The 17,569-nt window shown below is 42.3% G+C and overlaps 1 protein-coding gene across 1 annotated transcript in view; it reads right to left on the bottom strand.

The window, feature by feature from the left end:
* LOC132357164 (NACHT, LRR and PYD domains-containing protein 12-like) overlaps positions 1-10,127 on the bottom strand; it is a 47,789-nt gene extending 37,662 nt beyond the window's left edge. The window contains exons 1-3 of the mRNA XM_059910454.1: positions 10,029-10,127; positions 8,029-8,143; positions 6,581-6,647 (exon numbers count right to left, since the gene is read on the bottom strand). Of these exons, the coding sequence (XP_059766437.1) occupies positions 6,581-6,647; positions 8,029-8,143; positions 10,029-10,127 (281 nt within the window). The remainder of the gene's footprint in view (positions 1-6,580; positions 6,648-8,028; positions 8,144-10,028) is intronic.
* Between the last annotated feature and the right edge of the window lie 7,442 nt (positions 10,128-17,569).

Below are 17,569 nucleotides of genomic sequence, written 5' to 3'. Positions count from 1 at the left end.
CAGAGGCAGGGAGGGAGGGGGTGGGGAGTGGGCAAAGTGGGTGAGGGGAGTCAAAAAGTACAAACTTCTAGTTATAAAATAGCTAAGTCATGGGAATCACGAGAATGTAATGTACCGCATGGTGACTATAGTTAGTAATACTGTATTACATATTTAAAAGTTACTAAGAGACTAAATCTTTAAAGTTCTCATCACAAGAAAAAAAAATTCTGTAACTATGTACGGTGATGGATGTTAACTAGACTTATTGTGGTGATCATTTAACAATATATACAAATATCAAATGGTTACTTTGTACACCTGAAACTAATATAACATTGTATGCCAATTATACCTCAATTTAAAAAATCAATAATTATCAAAATAGAAAGCAAACAATAATTAAACAGTCGAGTAAATCAATAAAAGGAAATGATAGTTCTCTGAAAAGAACAATAGAATGAACAAATTTTTAGCAAGTATGATTTCAAAAATAAAGCCATCATAAGTTAACATAAAAAATGAAAGGGAACCAAACTACAGAAACAAGAGATTAAAAAATTATCCAAAAAGTAGTATGTATAATTTTTATAGCAATAATTTTAAAAACCTAGGTGAAATGGATAATTTCCAAGAAAATAAACAACCAAAATTGGCCTAAGAAATAGAAAACTTAAATAGACCAATTAATCATAGAAGAATGTGAAATGATAATACTCTACCTCAAAAGTCACCAGCCCCAAAAAGTTCTGTGGGAGAGTTTGACCACACCATCTAGGAACAGATTAATCAAACTTTATACAAAAATTTCCAAAGCAAAGTAAAGAAGGGAAATGACACCATACAACTATAGGCTAGAATAATCTTGATACCAAAACTGACAAGTAAAGGGAAAGAAATTATAGGCCCATCTCACTTATGAACGTAGATATAAAAATGCATAACCTTAATACCATAATCAAGCACAGGAAAACTATAGGCCATTATTTTTCAAGGGGATGCTGATGGCATTTTTGGCGGAACAATTCTTCATTTAGTATCCCTGATCCCTATCTACTAAATGCCAGCAGGACTTCCCACCACACACACACACCAATAAACTGTGACAACCAAAAGCACCTCCAGGCATTTCCAAATGTCCCCTAGAGGGATGGTTCAGCCCCAGGCTGAGAATCAGTACTATAGGCAATCTCACTTATGAACACAGATAAAAACTGCTAAATAAAAGATTAGTCCCTCAAATCTCAGAGTACATTAAAAAAGAAAAAAAACCACATCATCCCCTGACCTGATAGGTTAATATTAGGAATGCAGGGAAGTTTAACACTTACAGACCTGTCAATGTGGAACAGGACACCAACTCCTTACTTGGAAAATTGGCAATTACAGGGAAAGAGTTAAGCGTTTATCCTGTCTTTCGTATAGGAACTGTATTTTAGGCTTACCAAGTAGCCCTAGTAGAGGAGAGATAGTTCTTCTTACAGAGGTATGCTAGCTAATAAATTCAGAAAGAATAATAGAATTAGAAACTTATTATTTTGAAATCCTTAACGAAATAATTGACTCAGATAATAGTTATCAAATGGATGGTAAAGCCACTAGGTGAAAGGATGATGGAGAACTTTACAATGACAGGATCAGACTAACACCACTTCAATCCATTTTTAGTATCATTAAGAGTGAGACAGGCAAACATTATGTAAAAGAAAGTACATAGTATCAACCACTGAACAGTCTCAACAAATAATAAGAACCTGAATCTAATCAAGCATTTAGATCCGCCTTCCAGTCTACAGGAAATACAAACAATACAGAAACAGATAAAACAGCACCTCACGGAAGTAATCAGCCAAATCCAGAATGTGGGAGAGTCTATAGAACAAATGGCAGGTTTCTTCAACAAACCAATGCCATGAAAATAAAAGGGAGGAGGTGTTGTCCTGTCTTAGCTTTTTAAAAACTTAAAAGAAATCTAAGAGATATAACCTAATACAATGAGTTGTTGGTTGGGTCCTGACTGGAAGAAACCCCAATGGTAAAAACATTTTTTAGGACTTCCCTGGTGGTGCAGTGGTTAGGAATCTGCCTGCCAATGCAGGGGACACAGGTTTGAGCCCTGGTCCGGGAAGATCCCACATGCCGTGGAGCAACTAAGCCCAGGCGCCACAACTACTGAGCCCGCGTGCCACAACTACTGAAGCCCGCGTGCCTAGAGCCCATGCTCCGCAACAAGAGAAGCCACTGCAACAAGAGAAGCCCGCGCAGTGCAACAAAGAGTAGCCTCGGCTCTTCCCAACTAGAGAAAGCCCGCGCGGCAACGAAGACCCAACGCAGTCAACAATAAAATAAATTTATTTTTTTTTAAAGTCTAAAAAATAAAACCATTTTTTAGACAATTGGAAAAATCGGAAGATATGCTGGGTATTAGTATTATAATGGCATTATGATTATATGAGATGTCATTTTTGCTACAATTTTTTTGGTGAGGCATACTGAAATATTTAGGAGTGAAATCATATGATGCTCATGATTAGCCTAAAACATCCCAGAACAAAAGAGGGGAGGGGAATAGCTGAAACAAGTATGGCAAAATGTTGATGGCTATTAAAGCTCAGTTATGGGTGCATGGGGGTTTACTGTACTCTCTACTGTCATTTATGTTTGCAAATTATCATAATAGAAAGTTTTTAAAAAGCTATCAATGCAATCCAATGCATTAACAAGTTAAAGGGGAAAAACCTATATGTCCAACTTACAGGTGAAAAAGCAACTGATAAAATTTCATAGCCATTCTTGTTTTTAAAAAGCCTCAAAAGAGTAGGAATTAAAGAAAACTTACTTAACTTAATAAAGGGCAACTGCCAGAACCCACACTAAGAAGCATACTTGATGAAATTTTCGAAGCATTCCCATTAAAGGGAGGGATAAGTTAAGGATGTCTGATATCGTTGTTACTCTTCAGTCTTATAGTGGAAGTCCTAGGCAATGCATTCAGCTAAGAAAAATACACGTGGTATACAGATTGAAACCAGAGAGAAAACTATCAATATTTGCACATAATCTGTTTGCCAACCTAGAAAATCCAACAGACTCAATGAACAAACTATTAGAAAGAAGGAGAATTCAGTAAAGTTGTTGGACACAATTTCAAACAAAAAACAAGTTATCTTATATACCCCTGATTACAAAATGAAAGAAAAAAATCCTATTAATAGTAGCAACAAAAGCTATAAAGTATCTAGAAATAGCCCAAACAAGATATGTTCAATACATTTATGGAGAAAATGACACGTTATTAAAGGACTTACAAATCTGAATAAATGGAGAGTCATACCACATATATTCATATAAAGGAAGAGTCATTAATGTAAAGGTGCCAATTCTCCCCCGTTAAATCCGGAAACTCAATGCGAGGCCAACAAAAATGCCAATAAGATTCTATTTGGGTATGATAATTTGATCCTAAAATCTATATTAAAAAGTAAATATGCAAGAATAACACAAAATTGAAGAAAAAAGATGACTTTCCATGTCAGATATCAAACATTATAAAACTATAGAAATTTAAAGTGTGGTATGAATGCAAGTATAAATAAATGGATCAGTAGAACCAAATAAAGAATTCTGAAACAAACCTAAATATGCATAAGAATCTAGTATTGATTAAAGGTAGCATTTGGAGTGAGTAGAGAAAGGAAAGAGGGAGGCATGTAGAAGGATATACATTGCAGCACATTTTATATTAGCAAAAAACTCGGAAATAATCATGACAATGGGGAAATGGCTACATGAATTATAGCATATCTGTTCTGTAGAATACTCCGAAACAGTGAAAAAGAACAAGTTAGATTTACATGTACTAACATGAAAAGTTCTCAGACATTATGTTGGGTGAAAAGCAGCAAGTAGCAGAACAATACACATAAGCATGATAAAATTTATATATATAAATATATATATATATATTTAACATCTTTACTGGAGTATAAATAATTTACATTTTTAAATAACACTAAATAATAGTATATATATATTGTGTGTGTGTGTGTGAGAGAGAGAAAGAGAGAAAGAGAGAAAAGGTCTGGAAGAAGCTAAGTCCAACAGTGAGTAGGGAGGGGAAGAATCAGGGAGAAAATCAATGACGACTAAAGGAGGTTTTAGCCTTCCCTGTAACATTCTAATCCTCTGAAAGAAAAATGTATTCGTGTGTCAATTGTGTAATTAAGTCAATAAATAAGAAATTTAAAAGCTGCATAATGATATGAATAAATCATACATGGTATAAGGACTTATTTATTCATATAAATGCATGGAAAGGCGATTGTAAGGATACTCACCAAACTGTTGACAATTAGTTTATTCTTTGTTTTGCTTTTTTTGGGGGGTGGGGGTGGAAGTAACAACTATAGAGGGAGCAGAAAAGGCAAGTCTCAAGATTTACTATCTCTACACCTGTGTACTGTTTCAATCTTTTACCATGAAAATATACTTATATATTATTGAGTAATTAAAAAATAAAGACATGGAAAAAGTCAAAGACACACTGTTAAGTGGAAAAAGCTAGTTGCTATATTATATATATAATTCTATATATAGAATAATGTATACATCTACTGTATTATACATGTGTACATATGTATTCTAATGCATAGAAAGAAAAATACAAATTGGACTTTCACAATTTATATACTTGTGTTGTTTGATTATTTTGTTCTAATGAGCATATAGTTGTGCATTACTTAAGAAATACTACGGTAATCATTTTGCAATATATAAACATATCAAATCATTATGTTGTACATCTTAAACTGTACAATGTTATATATCAATTATATCTGAATAAAACTGAGGTGGGAGGAAGAAACATAGAAATACAGATAAATCTAGGACTTCCCTGCTGGTGCAGTGGTTAAGAATCTGCCTGCCAATGCAGGGGACATGGGTTCAAGCCCTGGTCCGGGAAGATCCCACATGCCGTGGAGCAACTAAGCCTGTTCGCCACAACTACTGAGCCTGCGTGCCACAACTACTGAAGCCCACATGCCTAGAGCCCGTGCTCTGCAACAGGAGAAGCCACCGCAATGAGAAGCCCGTGCACCGCAACAGAGTAGCCCCCGCTCGCCGCAACTAGAGAAAGCCTGTGTGCAGCAAATAAAACCCAACGCAGCCAAAAATAAATAAATAAATTTATTTTTTAAAAAAAGAAACAAATACAGATAAATCATGTCATTCACCTAATCAAAACCCTTTAGTAGGAGTATTCCCAATGCTCCTAGGATAAAGCCCAAAATAATTAAGGGGCCCCGCCATCCAGTCTCAGCTCCCAATACTCTCTCCCTTGCTTAATGTGCTCTAGCCACAGCAGACACCTTTCAGTACTTCAAGTCCCTTGCACATGTTCTAGCTTCAGGTCTCTGCACATGATGTTTGCTTCCTCTATGTGGAACACTTCCTCCATTCATCCCTCCTCTATCTCCTTCTACCCCAGCTGATCCTGCAGTTCTCATCACTTCTTTAGGAGAGTCTTCCCTGACATTCCAGACAGAGTCAGGTCCTCCTGTTATAGGTACTTATAGAATGCTTATTTTTCCTTCATAGCTCTTATCTCAATTTGCAGCTTTCTACTTATAGGTGGGATTATTAATGTCTGTTATCACTCCTACTAGACTGTAAGCTCCATGAGAGCAGGACTCTTGTCTGTCTTGTTATAACCTGACATTTAGTAAGAGCTCAGTAAATATCTGTGAAATAAATGACTGCTCCCTGTTAATCAGGGTGGACCTTATCGGCACTAGCTCCATTTTCCTCTCCATTCCAACCCATGTCATCAGATAAGCAACCTCAATGGCTATGGATGACTCATCCAACACTCTAGCTTCATTGTCCCTTGACCTCCTCTACTTCTGCAACCTCTGACTACATGCCACTTCACATGCCATTTCTAGCTATTAGTGCCCTAGACCACCCGATAAACATGGAGCTGCTCCACTTCAGAATTTCTGAACTCCACTAACCCAATCTCTGGCTACAACCTCTTACCCTTATTACTTCTTGGTTCTCAGAATACCCACTCCTCATTCTCATCAAGATCTCCCATCCTTTGACTTCTCCCATTCTTCAGCTCATTACCACCTCATTGCTTAACTCTTGTTAGCAGTCTCACTGCTCTAATCCATTTTAATCTGCCATTTACTGAGCTACTATGAGTTACTATGGGCCACTCTATATGCATTACTTCTGGAACTTCTCACAACACCTATATGAGGTAGAGACCACCATTATCCCCTTTTACAGATAAGGAAGAGGATTCTTAAAGAGGTGAAGTAACTTGTGCAAGGTCACACAAAAAGTGATGGAGCAGGGTGCAGTTGGGATCTGAAAGAGATCTGTCTGACACCAAGGTCTGTGCTCCCAACCAGCAGGTTACTTTGTAGCTCAGAGGGAATGATAACTCTGACTGCAACACAGAAAATGAACGAGAGGGAAGCAGGCCAAGTGTGAAGGCTTGGCGACCAAGGCAGCAATCCAGGTGAGAGCTGATGGTGGACTAAGCCTTATCTCTCGGAACATCACAAAAGATTCAAACTAAAAGCCCACTTACTTCAGGCGTGTGACTTTACAGGATGGATCTGGTGGGCTTTGGCTGAGGATGGCACAACTAGGTGTGCCTAGAAGAGACCAAAAAGAAAACCAGCAGTTTAATACATTCTTTCAGGATACAATTTCTACTTTAACTTATCTACTTACTTACTTATTTATATTTATACTTAAGGTATGATGACATTCATTAAATGCTTCCGTTTGCTGGGAATTTATTATAGTCTTATTTACACTTCCAACCACGCTGTGAGCTACTCTCCCATTTTACAAATGAGGAAAGTGAGGCGCAGAAAGATGAGGGAAATTGCTTCACATCCCACAGTCAGTTAATGATAAAGACGGAATCAGAACCCCAATCCGCTGCTCTCCTAGTCACTTACCCAGCCAAGGGCCAACCTTAGAGCCGCACTCCCCACACTACACCCGGGTGCGGGGATCCGAGGACGCGCTGCGCTCCGACCTGAGGACCTGAGCAAGAGCAGGGAGCTGACCAGCACGTCTGAGGCCGGTGCCCAGATCTGGGCTGACCAGCCGGCCGGCTCACGGGACCCAGTTGCAAGGCCTGGCTCCCCAGCTGGATGGGGAAGGCCATGGGCCCCGGAGCGGCCGTACCCTGGGGAGCGACCCCGTTTCATACACCCACTCTGAGGGCGCCACCTCCCAAAGGCACGGTGACACGGCCTGGAAGCCACCAAGCCCAGGACGGGCCCGCAGAGAAAGGAGGCAACAGCTCGGTCACCTGTTCCGTTCCCCCGTCGCAGAATCACAAGACCCAGTGGCGAATACCTAAGTCACCTATTTGGATTTTCTGCCCGACTTCAGCCACAGTCTGGGGTCTACGGATGGCCGTCCTTGGGCCCAGGAACCACCATGTGCTTTTGTTTAGGTTTTTGTTTTTGTTTTTTCTTTTTGAGGAGATGATCGATACTTTTCCTTAGAATTTCAAACGGGTCACGTCCACCCTCCACCCCCCCTTCAAAAAAATTAAAAAGTTAAGAATGCTGACTCGGAGCTGTCAGCCGGAGATGCTCTGATATCTTTACCTCAATCCCGCAAGCTCGCGGTGTCAGTCCCCACCCCCGGCGTCCCTCAGCATTCCTTCCTGTTCTCTCCTCCCCCCTCCACGCACGCCTACACGCACGCACCCCACACGCACGGCCCCCCACACGCACGCACCCCCCCCCCCACGGACGCGCCGCACGCACGCGCTAAGGTTCTCCACACACACCCCCATAAATTGCTGCAACCAGGCGCGTCCTCCCGCGCCTCTCCGCGCAGACGCGTGTTCCCCAAGTCCTGCGCCTCGACCCCCGCTCCACACGCGCATCCTCTAGAGCCTCTCCCATCTCCTCTTTCCAGGGCGGGCTTTCCTCGGGGGCTGGCGGCCCGGCCCTCCCCGCCCCCCAGCTTCGCGGGCCCCGAGGTCCCTCCCCGGCGCGCTGAGCTCACCCCGCACGAGCCTGCTGCAGGCCAGTCCAACTGGGCCGCCGCTTCCCTCCTCGCATCCCAGGAGACACCGGGCGGGGTGTGGCACCTCCCACGCTCGGCCACCGGGGCCTTCGGACTACGGGGAAGCCAGCCGCTCAGCCGGAGGGAACTCCCTCGACTTCCTGTCCCTCCCAACGGAGTGGGCGCTGGGGGGTAGGGTGGTGCGGCGGGAGGCGTTTCTCGTCCTCGCTGAGAAAAGCGCTCACCTGGTTCCCAAAGCCAGTTTGCCCTTCCTCTCCTTCCAGCCAGAGGGAAGGGAGAGCCAAGGTCTTGGGGCGGAGAAGGGGAAATGACTCAGAGAGGAGGCGTCTCAGAGGGAGGGGCCGGCCTGGAAAGGGGCGGAGGGGGGGCATTGGGGAGCGGGAGGGAAAGGGGAGGAAAAAAGAGGATGGGAAAACCCCGGTGGGAGAGGTTTCGAGGGTGTCTAGCGCAGTCCTGGGAATCCTGCCTGGTCAACCCCGAATCCAGGAGCCACTAGGCTGGATCTTTTCCTAGGTGCTGGGCCGTGACTCCTTTACCCCCGCGCCAAAGGCAGCCAGAGCCAAGACCCTTGCTAGCAACTACCGGGCACCACGGAATCTCCTGGTCTGGGCGAGGGCACAGGAATTAACTCTTCGTGTCCTTTGGAGTCAATACTAGTAGTCTTTACCTCATAGTGTTACTGGGAGAATTAAATTAGTTACTACATCTCGAGTGCTGAGAATAGTGTCAGGGACACTGTAAGCAATCAATCAGTGATAGCTCCTATTATTACAAAGGTGTTCATTTGTTGGTGGTCTGTCTCACCTCTAGATTGTGAGTCTCATGAGGGCAGAGACTACGTATTTTCTTTATCACCGAACTACAGCACCTGACACAAAGCAGCTATCAATAAATTATTTGTTGAGTTAATGAATAAATGGGTGATTGAATGATAACTTGGACTAGTGGCTATGCCAAGTTAAGGGGTGCATTTGTGGAAGTTTGAGGAAGAAGGGCTATGATTGGGAAAGGTGGCACATAGGACTCCTGTTGATTGCTGTATCAAGTGACCTGCTCTGCCCTTGGAAAATGGAATGTCTTTGGCAGTTTCCTACATGGACGACTGTCAGACAGCTGACCTGAAATTTGAAACTGAGCTGTGGCTAGCTAGATCAGTATTTGCATCTTGTACAGTTAGTAAGTAAAGAAAGAAGGGGGAGAGGGCTGAAGTGGAAAACTCAAAAATAATGGTGGCAAATGTTAAGTGGGGGAGATTGGTGGGGGGAGCTCTGAATGAATCGAAGTGTGTATGGAGGAGTAGAGTGACCCCAAAAGGAAATCTGATAGCGGTCCTAAAGTGACAGTAATGTTATCCACCTTTCTGTTCTAGTCATAGGGTTCCTGATGATCTGCCCTCATGTCCCAACATTCTTGGGGTAGGTATGCAGATTAGGCTTCTACCACTACATTCACTAAACTTGCATTTATGGAAATTAATACTGTTAGAGCTAGAAGGGACCTTAGAAATTACTCATACATTTCAATTCAGAGTTGAAAAACTAAGAGCCAGAAATGGATAGCAAAGGACTTGGGCTTTGGGATTCTCTGGCCTTGGTACTGAATCTTTCAGGGCCTGAATTTGTTGTGTGTCCCATTATTCCTTTAATTCCTGCCCCACCCTGTCCCAAACCCCAAAGAGACTGAATGAAAGGACATAAATAGAAGGTCAGCAGGAAGGAGGGAGAAAGGAAGTTCCTCAACAGACTCTGACTTTACTTCCTTTTTTCCCCCTCCAGGGAACGTACCTGGGCCTTCAGCTAACTGCTATAGAACAACAGCTCCACCACGGTACCCTGGAAACTGCATTATCCACATAAACCCCGCAGGCAAAGGCTTGAACCACAGCTAATCTGAGTCTTGGCAAAATGCCTGTGATCCTCCCAGAGAACAAGAAGATAGGAGGCTTGCAAGAAGTTGCTTCAGGGCCATCTCCCACTCACCTCTGTATCTCTCCTCTCCCGTGGGAAACTGTCAAGAGACAGTTTTTCATCGCCTCCCACCTGCTGAGATCTGATGAGATAAGAGTCTTCCTGACTCATCCCACTCAGAAGAGAGCTACAGACTATAAAGTCATTTAGTTGCAGTCTAGAATTGGCTTCAGAGCAACTGGATATCTCATAACTACCATTGCAGTCCTCTGGCCCCTTTTGTTTCAGTGTAATTCTTTTTGGTGCTTGGGATACCAACCACTAGGAGCAGGAAACTCTGACTACTTTTCCTTTCACTAATAAAATAAAAAACTGACTCTGAACGTGATTCACTGTATCTTTACCTGCTAAATCAGTTAGGCCTTGGACTCCCCTTGCCTTGTGTACTTGCTGCTTGCTGTGAATTTCACATTTCTGGTATATCACAGCACCCTCCCTTATCACTGAGGGAGTTGAGCTGAACAAAAAGATATGTACATCATAATGGCCTTCTCCTGCCACTGTACATCGGGAGAATCAGCCCAAATTCCATGTTTCTGGGACTTCCAATCTGGCGGGAGGAGTAGCAGATCCTCTTTGTCGTCTATGCACAAGTAGAGTGGGCATTTACATTCTGTTATTTGAAAGACTCCTGTTTACGTCCCCACCAACAGTGCAAGAGTGTTCCCTCTTCTCCACACCCTCTCCAGCATTTATTCTTTGTAGAATTTTTGATGATGGCCATTCTGACCAGTGTGAGATGATATCTCATTGTAGTTTTGATTTGCATTTCTCTAATGATTAATGATGTTGAGCATTCTTTCATGTGTTTGTTGGCAATCTGTATATCTTCTTTGGAGAAATGTCTATTTAGGTCTTCTGCCCATTTTTAGATTGGGTTGTTTGTTTTTTTGATATTGAGCTGCATGAGCTGCTTGTAAATTTTGGAGATTAATCCTTTGTCAGTTGCTTCATTTGCAAATATTTTCTCCCATTCTGAGGGTTGTCTTTTCATCTTGTTTATGGTTTCCTTTGCTGTGCAAAAGCTTTTAAGTTTCATTAGGTCCCATTTGTTTATTTTTGTTTTTATTTCCATTTCTCTAGGAGGTGGGTCAAAAAGGATCTTGCTGTGATTTATGTCATAGAGTGTTCTGCCTATGTTTTCCTCTAAGAGTTTGATAGTGTCTGGCCTTACATTTAGGTCTCAAATCCATTTTGAGTTTATTTTTGTGTATGGTGTTAGGGAGTGTTCTAATTTCATAGTTTTACATGTAGCTGTCCAGTTTTCCCAGCACCACTTATTGAAGAGGCTGTCTTTTCTCCACTGTATATTCTTGCCTCCTTTATCAAAGATAAGGTGACCATATGTGCGTGGGTTTATCTCTGGGCTTTCTATCCTGTTCCATTGATCTATATTTCTGTTTCTGTGCCAGTACCATACTGTCTTGATTACTGTAGCTTTGTAGTATAGTCTGAAGTCAGGGAGCCTGATTCCTCCAGCTCCATTTTTCGTTCTCAAGATTGCTTTGGCTATTCGGGGTCTTTTGTGTTTCCATACAAATTGTGGAATTTTTTCTAGTTCTGTGAAAAATGCATGGAGGTTCCTTAAAAAACTAAAAATAGAACTACCATATGACCCAGCAATCCCACTACTGGGCATATACCCTGAGAAAACCAGAATTCAAAAAGAGTCAGGTACCAAAATGTTCATTGCAGCTCTATTTACAATAGCCAGGACATGCAAGCAACCTAAGTGTCCATTGACAGATGAGTGGATAAAGAAGATGTGGCACATATATACAATGGAATATTACTCAGCCATAAAAAGAAACGAAATTGAGTTATTTGTAGTGAGGTGGATGGACCTAGAGTCTGTCATACAGAGTGAAGTAAGTCAGAAAGAGAAAAAGAAATACCGTATGCTAACACATATATATGGAATCTAAGAAAAAAGGTCATGAAGAACCTAGGGGCAAGACGGGAATAAAGACACAGACCTACTAGAGAATGGACTTGGGGATATGGGGAGGGGGAAGGGTAAGCTGTGACAAAGTGAGAGAGTGACATGGACATATATACACTACCAAATGTAAAATAGATAGCTAGTGGGAAGCAGCCACATAGCACAGGGAGATCAGCTCTGTGCTTTGTGACCACCTAGAGGGGTGGGATAGGGAGGGTGGGAGGGAGGGAGATGCAAGAGGGAAGAGATATGGGAACATATGTATATGTATAACTGATTCACTTTGTTGTAAAGCAGAAACTAACACACCATTGTAAAGCAATTATACTCCAATAAAGATGTTAAAAAAAAAAAAAGAAAGAAAGACTGCTCTTGGCCCAAAATATGTTCCCAACAGGCTTGCCAGAGCATTGTTGGCTGACCCTTTCCAAACCTGAAAATCTGAAGCTTGCCCCACCCCAGTCACCCCTAGGTTAGACAACAAAAGCATTGCCTCTGGAAGGTCCTTGTTAACATTTTCTTGTTTTCTGAGAAGGAAGGAAGAGGTAGAGTGAGGAGTTGGTAGAGATGTGAATTTTTTTTTTTGGCTGTGTTGGGTCTTCGTTGCTGCGCATGGGCTTCTCATTGCGGTGGCTTCTCTTCTTGTGGAGCACAGGCTCTAGAGTGCAGACTCGGTAGTTGTGGCGCACGGGCTTAGTTGCTCCGCGGCATGTGGGATCTTCCCGGACCAGTGATCGAACCCGTGTCCCCTGCATTGGCAGGCAGATTCTTAACCACTGCACCACCATGGAAGTCCGAGATGTGAATTTTGCCCATGCCCTTCCATTTACACATTACTGGTGGCTAATATATTAATTCTTCTAAATGCTCCCTTTGAAAGAGACTGGCCATAAAGAACAATAGCCTGTTAACCAAGAGGGAGTTGTGGGAATGCTGGGCCAGAGATACATGCCTGAGAGGAATTATATGAGTGGTGGTGTGGAGTTCACCTAAGACAAACCTCACAATATATGAGGTGGCCCATTTGTCATTCTGCTTATCAGGTTCTTATTCTATTCAACCAGCACTTACCAAGTATCTCCTATGTACAAGTCAGGTAAGAACTTCCACTCTCACCCCTGCGTCTCCAATAAAGGCTTCGTTTTTCAGCTACCACTAGTAACTCTAATTCAGAGATTGCAAATTATTGGGGAAGAATTATGGAGTTGCATACCCCACCAGATTATAAAGTCAGGAATACTTTTTAATATGCCCCCGCAGATATGAGTAGAGTCCTTGGAACATAAATAAACGCCTCATGAATGACCAGGCCAGACCTATCACAACTTTAATTTGTGCATTATGCCCAACAGTTATAGGAAGACCACCTTGGTCCTAACCCTAACTCCTAGAAATTCGCAGTGAGGGAGAGTCATTCTCATTAGCTCTCATGCTATATACATTTCCAGTATCCATGTAACAACCTATTTGGCCTCCATTACTCCTAATCTTTGTAACAGACCACCTCACCCCTACCTACAGGCTCAGCTTCACTGAGACTCTAGGACCAACCCTATTTCTAGGAAGGGGAATATAAAGAACTCCATGTCTGCTCTGGCCTGGCACATTAAGATGGAGCCAGCCTTTCCAAACATCACATCCCCAAAAATGTATAAACTCTTACCTGTGGGTAATAGCCCCATATTCAGCTTCTGCATGGGCTGCTGTTCTCCAGATGGGCCACTAACCCCTGAAATTCCAAATTTTTGTCTTTTATATTTTAACCCTCTTGCCTTTGGGCTATAGTTCCTAGTCGCTTTGCTAGCTGCCACCCTCGACTGGCCTGCTTCGCTTCACATTGCATTCCCCCTTTAGTAACTCTCATTAAAGTATGTCCAAGCCCAGCTCTGGGGGGGGGGGGGGGGGGCGGGGCGGGGATCTCCTAACTCTCCCAGGCTCCTTCTACAGGCCAGATGTTTAACAGCAAGTCAGCTTACATCTGGCCCTATCCTGACTTTAACCACTAGGTTCCAGCACTGGGATTTTCTTTGTTCTTCCTTAATTCCCACCTTCTGGCCCAATCACTGAAACTGAATGTGCCGTGTTTCCTTGGGCCTTATACCTTCATTTCTTTAGTCTTCCTGACTGTATCTTGCTCCTGAAACCAAAGTCTTCATGATTGGATCTCGATTTCCAGATGCTCCGGATCCTCCCTGCCCAAATCTCTACCCACTACATAATTAATTTCCCCTAAGTCATTTAGACAATTCCAGTAACTCATGACCTTTTTCCTTTTAATCTTCCCCCAATTCAAACTCCAGTGAGAGACAATCAAGAACTCATGAATACATATATATTTATTTAATTCATAATATAGCATTTTGAACGGGCTGGGATATTTTAGAGGGATGAGGCTGTGTAATCCGCAGATGCTCAGATTTCTGTCACTAGGAGAGACACTATTGGTCCAGAGCTCCCAGTACAAACAAGCCTGGGATAAAATATTTGATAAAAAATAGTCCAACAATAGTCTAATAAATATTCTAGCCGAGAACAACAACATAGCATATGTCTGAAGCTGGCAGACCAGACTGTAAAAGGCAGTTTCACCAGACCTAATGGCGGTCAACCTGGCCAACCTGTAATACACAGCCAAGTACAGCCCAATGGCTCTGAGGCTGCAGTTGGCTTCAGGAATTAAAATAAGTGTGGGAGTAGTTCTCATCTGTCAGCCTCACATTCTCCATTCTGTAGAAGAAAGGGTATCAAACATTTGCACTTATCAAAAAGTCCATCTGTGGCTTGCTCCAACCAGGTAGTCATATATAAATATGTAAACCACGGAAGCTTAGAAAATTCACCTAGCGTATTTTAGCCGAAAAGAACATAGAAGTGATTTTGCTGCAATTTGAAATTCACTGCATCCAAAGTTTACACAATGGAATTGCATGATAAAAACACATACAGATGCAGTTACTCTTACTTACAAGTAGCCAGAACTCCAATGTGGCATTAAAATTTCTTTCATATTCTCAAAACATGTTTAACTTTATTGTTGATTATTTTTGTGCTTTCTTCAATAAGATGATATAAAAAGTGAAAATAAGCATAAATTGCAGACAGAAAGAATAATGTGCTAGCAGAAAGGATTGTAGGAGAACAGACTGAGGAGAGCAACAATGAAAACTTATGGAATCTCCTTCCTTGAAGATGTTAAATACAGGTCCTCTTCCCTTTGTCCAACTGGGTTTAGCTAGAGGTAGTCAATGACTTCTCTTAAGGTACCTGGCATTGCCAGTATTCTATGAAAGTCTTAAGTTTACTGAAGTATCTGGGACTCACCACACCCCCACTGAATACTTTGCCACCATGTTTTTTCTTGGAAAGCACTTTTTATTATTTGGCTCAGAAACTTCACTGCTCACCCCAAACCCAGTTTATTTTCCTACTTTATTCAGTAGGCTTAGCTCTGAGTGATTTTGGGCTATGACCAAAACTTAAATCCACATTCAAAGTTTGAAAAGACTGAAAAGTTATTGAAAAGAGTGGTGCCACATGCTCCAGACAATTCCCCAAGTCAACTTCCAAAAGAGCTTTTGAGGAAGACAATACTCATTTATATGTATGAGTCCTGGGACATTTGCAAAATAATATCAATACAGCCCAAATGGAGAAGTAGCCAAGCATTTCTGCCCAGAAAACAACAAACCCCAATATGGATATCAGAGTACAACAGGGGAACTTTGATTATTCATTTGTTCATTCATACATTCATGCAATTAACATTAGCCAGGCAACTACTCTGTTCCACACCCTATGTCAGGTGTTGAAAATACAACAAAACCAAAAGACACAGCCTTTGCCCTCAAGGTATTCACAGTCTAGTGGGGAAGACGATTCTTATATGTTAAACCTTTGTGTGCATCAGAATTACCTGGGGGAGCTTGTTAAAAATGTAAAATTCCACTTATGTGCCCAGATGTTTTAATTAAGAAGATCGAGGGTGAGGTCTAGGAATCAATTGTTTTAACAAACACCGAAAATGATTCTAACAGGTGGTCTGATTATTGCTGAGAGGGGGGAGTGCTCAGGGTGCCATGGGAGCTCCGGAGAGGAGAACATAACCCAGCCTAGGGGATCAGGAGTTAATCTAGTCGAGCGGGGCAGAGGTGGGGAAAGGAAGTCCAGGCTAGAGTCAAAAGTAGGGTGGAGAATCTGAAGCTTTGTCTCAGGGCACTAAAATCTAAAAGGCACAAAAAATGAATGGCATGGGAGTCCCAAGGCCAAGGTAAAGAAAATCGGACTGGGGTGAAGGTGGAGTGTTCCTAACTTACAGCATTTTCACACTATTCCCTTAATTTAAGAACAATTCCTACTGTTTACTCTGGGCATCAAAATTGTTACTAATGTCTCTATTCCAGGCCCAGAGAACAACTTGTGTAAATCGTTAAGCTTGGCTAGAGTAATCAGTGTGATGGGGAAGGTGGCAAAAGATGAAGCTGGGAAAGCAAATAGGGACTTGAAAAGCCAAAGTGGGTAAGTAACTGGGACTTTCTACTGAATGCTATGGGAGCCAGTGAAAGATTTTATGAAGGGGTTAAAATCATCTGTTTTGTTTAAGAATTTGGAGATAGGCCCTAGAGGAGAGACTTAGAGTAACTTAGAAATGAAAGACATCCATTTTAAAGCACTGCTACACTGTACTGGGCCTGGGGCTGAGCGGAGGAGATTAATATTTGTTGCATACTTAACTAAATGCCATGCTTAATAGTTAAGTATGCCACACTAATGCCATACTTAACTAAATGCCCGGTGTGTGCTAAGCAGTTTCCATGTGCTATCTTTTTTTCATCTTTGCAACAGCCTTGTGAGGTAGGTATTATTGTACAGAAGAGGAAACAGCGGCTCAGAGAAGTGAAGTACTTGCCCTGGGTCACACAGCTAGTAAATGGCAGAGGAAATAGATGATTTTAGTCTGAAGGCTATGATGAGCTTTCCATCACAGCAAGTTATTTCCCAGCACTGCTGAATCTTACCGAGCTTGCTCATTTCCTGATTAGCAGTAAGTACGTAGGGTTTTTAAAACCAAAAAAGCTGACTTTGCCACTAGATAGGTAAGTGTGAGCCTGCCATCTGTATCTGCATCAGTCTTGCTTTCCATGTTAGGTGTACAAACAATATGAAACTGTTCCTTAGGGGATTTATATAGATACTTTGTCTCTCCTACAGAATAATAAGCCATTTGACAGCAGGGGCTGTGGATTATCAATAGGTCAGCTGCAGCGTGGTACCCGGCATCTAATAGTTGGTTGAATGAATTCATGAATGAACGTCCATCAAGGCTGTGGAAAGGAAGAGGGGGAGTTTTGGCATTGTTTCAAGGCTCCGATCTGGGGACTTGTTACAACTAACACGTTGTGCAACAACAATATTTTCACGACTCCCAAGAAGTAGACTCCTTAAAGCCGACTCAGCTCCTGAAAGGAGAAAGCTCTGGTGCTGACACTCCCAATCCCAGCAGCGGAACTGACAGAAGCACAGACCACAAAGCTTGATTCCCTTCCATGACAGTGATAAGGACTGGGTTGAAGCTTACATCCGCATTTGCCGTGAAGGGTTGGCTAAGCAAATG

The sequence above is a fragment of the Balaenoptera ricei genome, chromosome X (assembly GCF_028023285.1).
Source record: "Balaenoptera ricei isolate mBalRic1 chromosome X, mBalRic1.hap2, whole genome shotgun sequence".
Lineage (NCBI taxonomy): Eukaryota > Metazoa > Chordata > Mammalia > Artiodactyla > Balaenopteridae > Balaenoptera > Balaenoptera ricei.
This window is presented reverse-complemented; position numbering and strand designations above follow the sequence as displayed.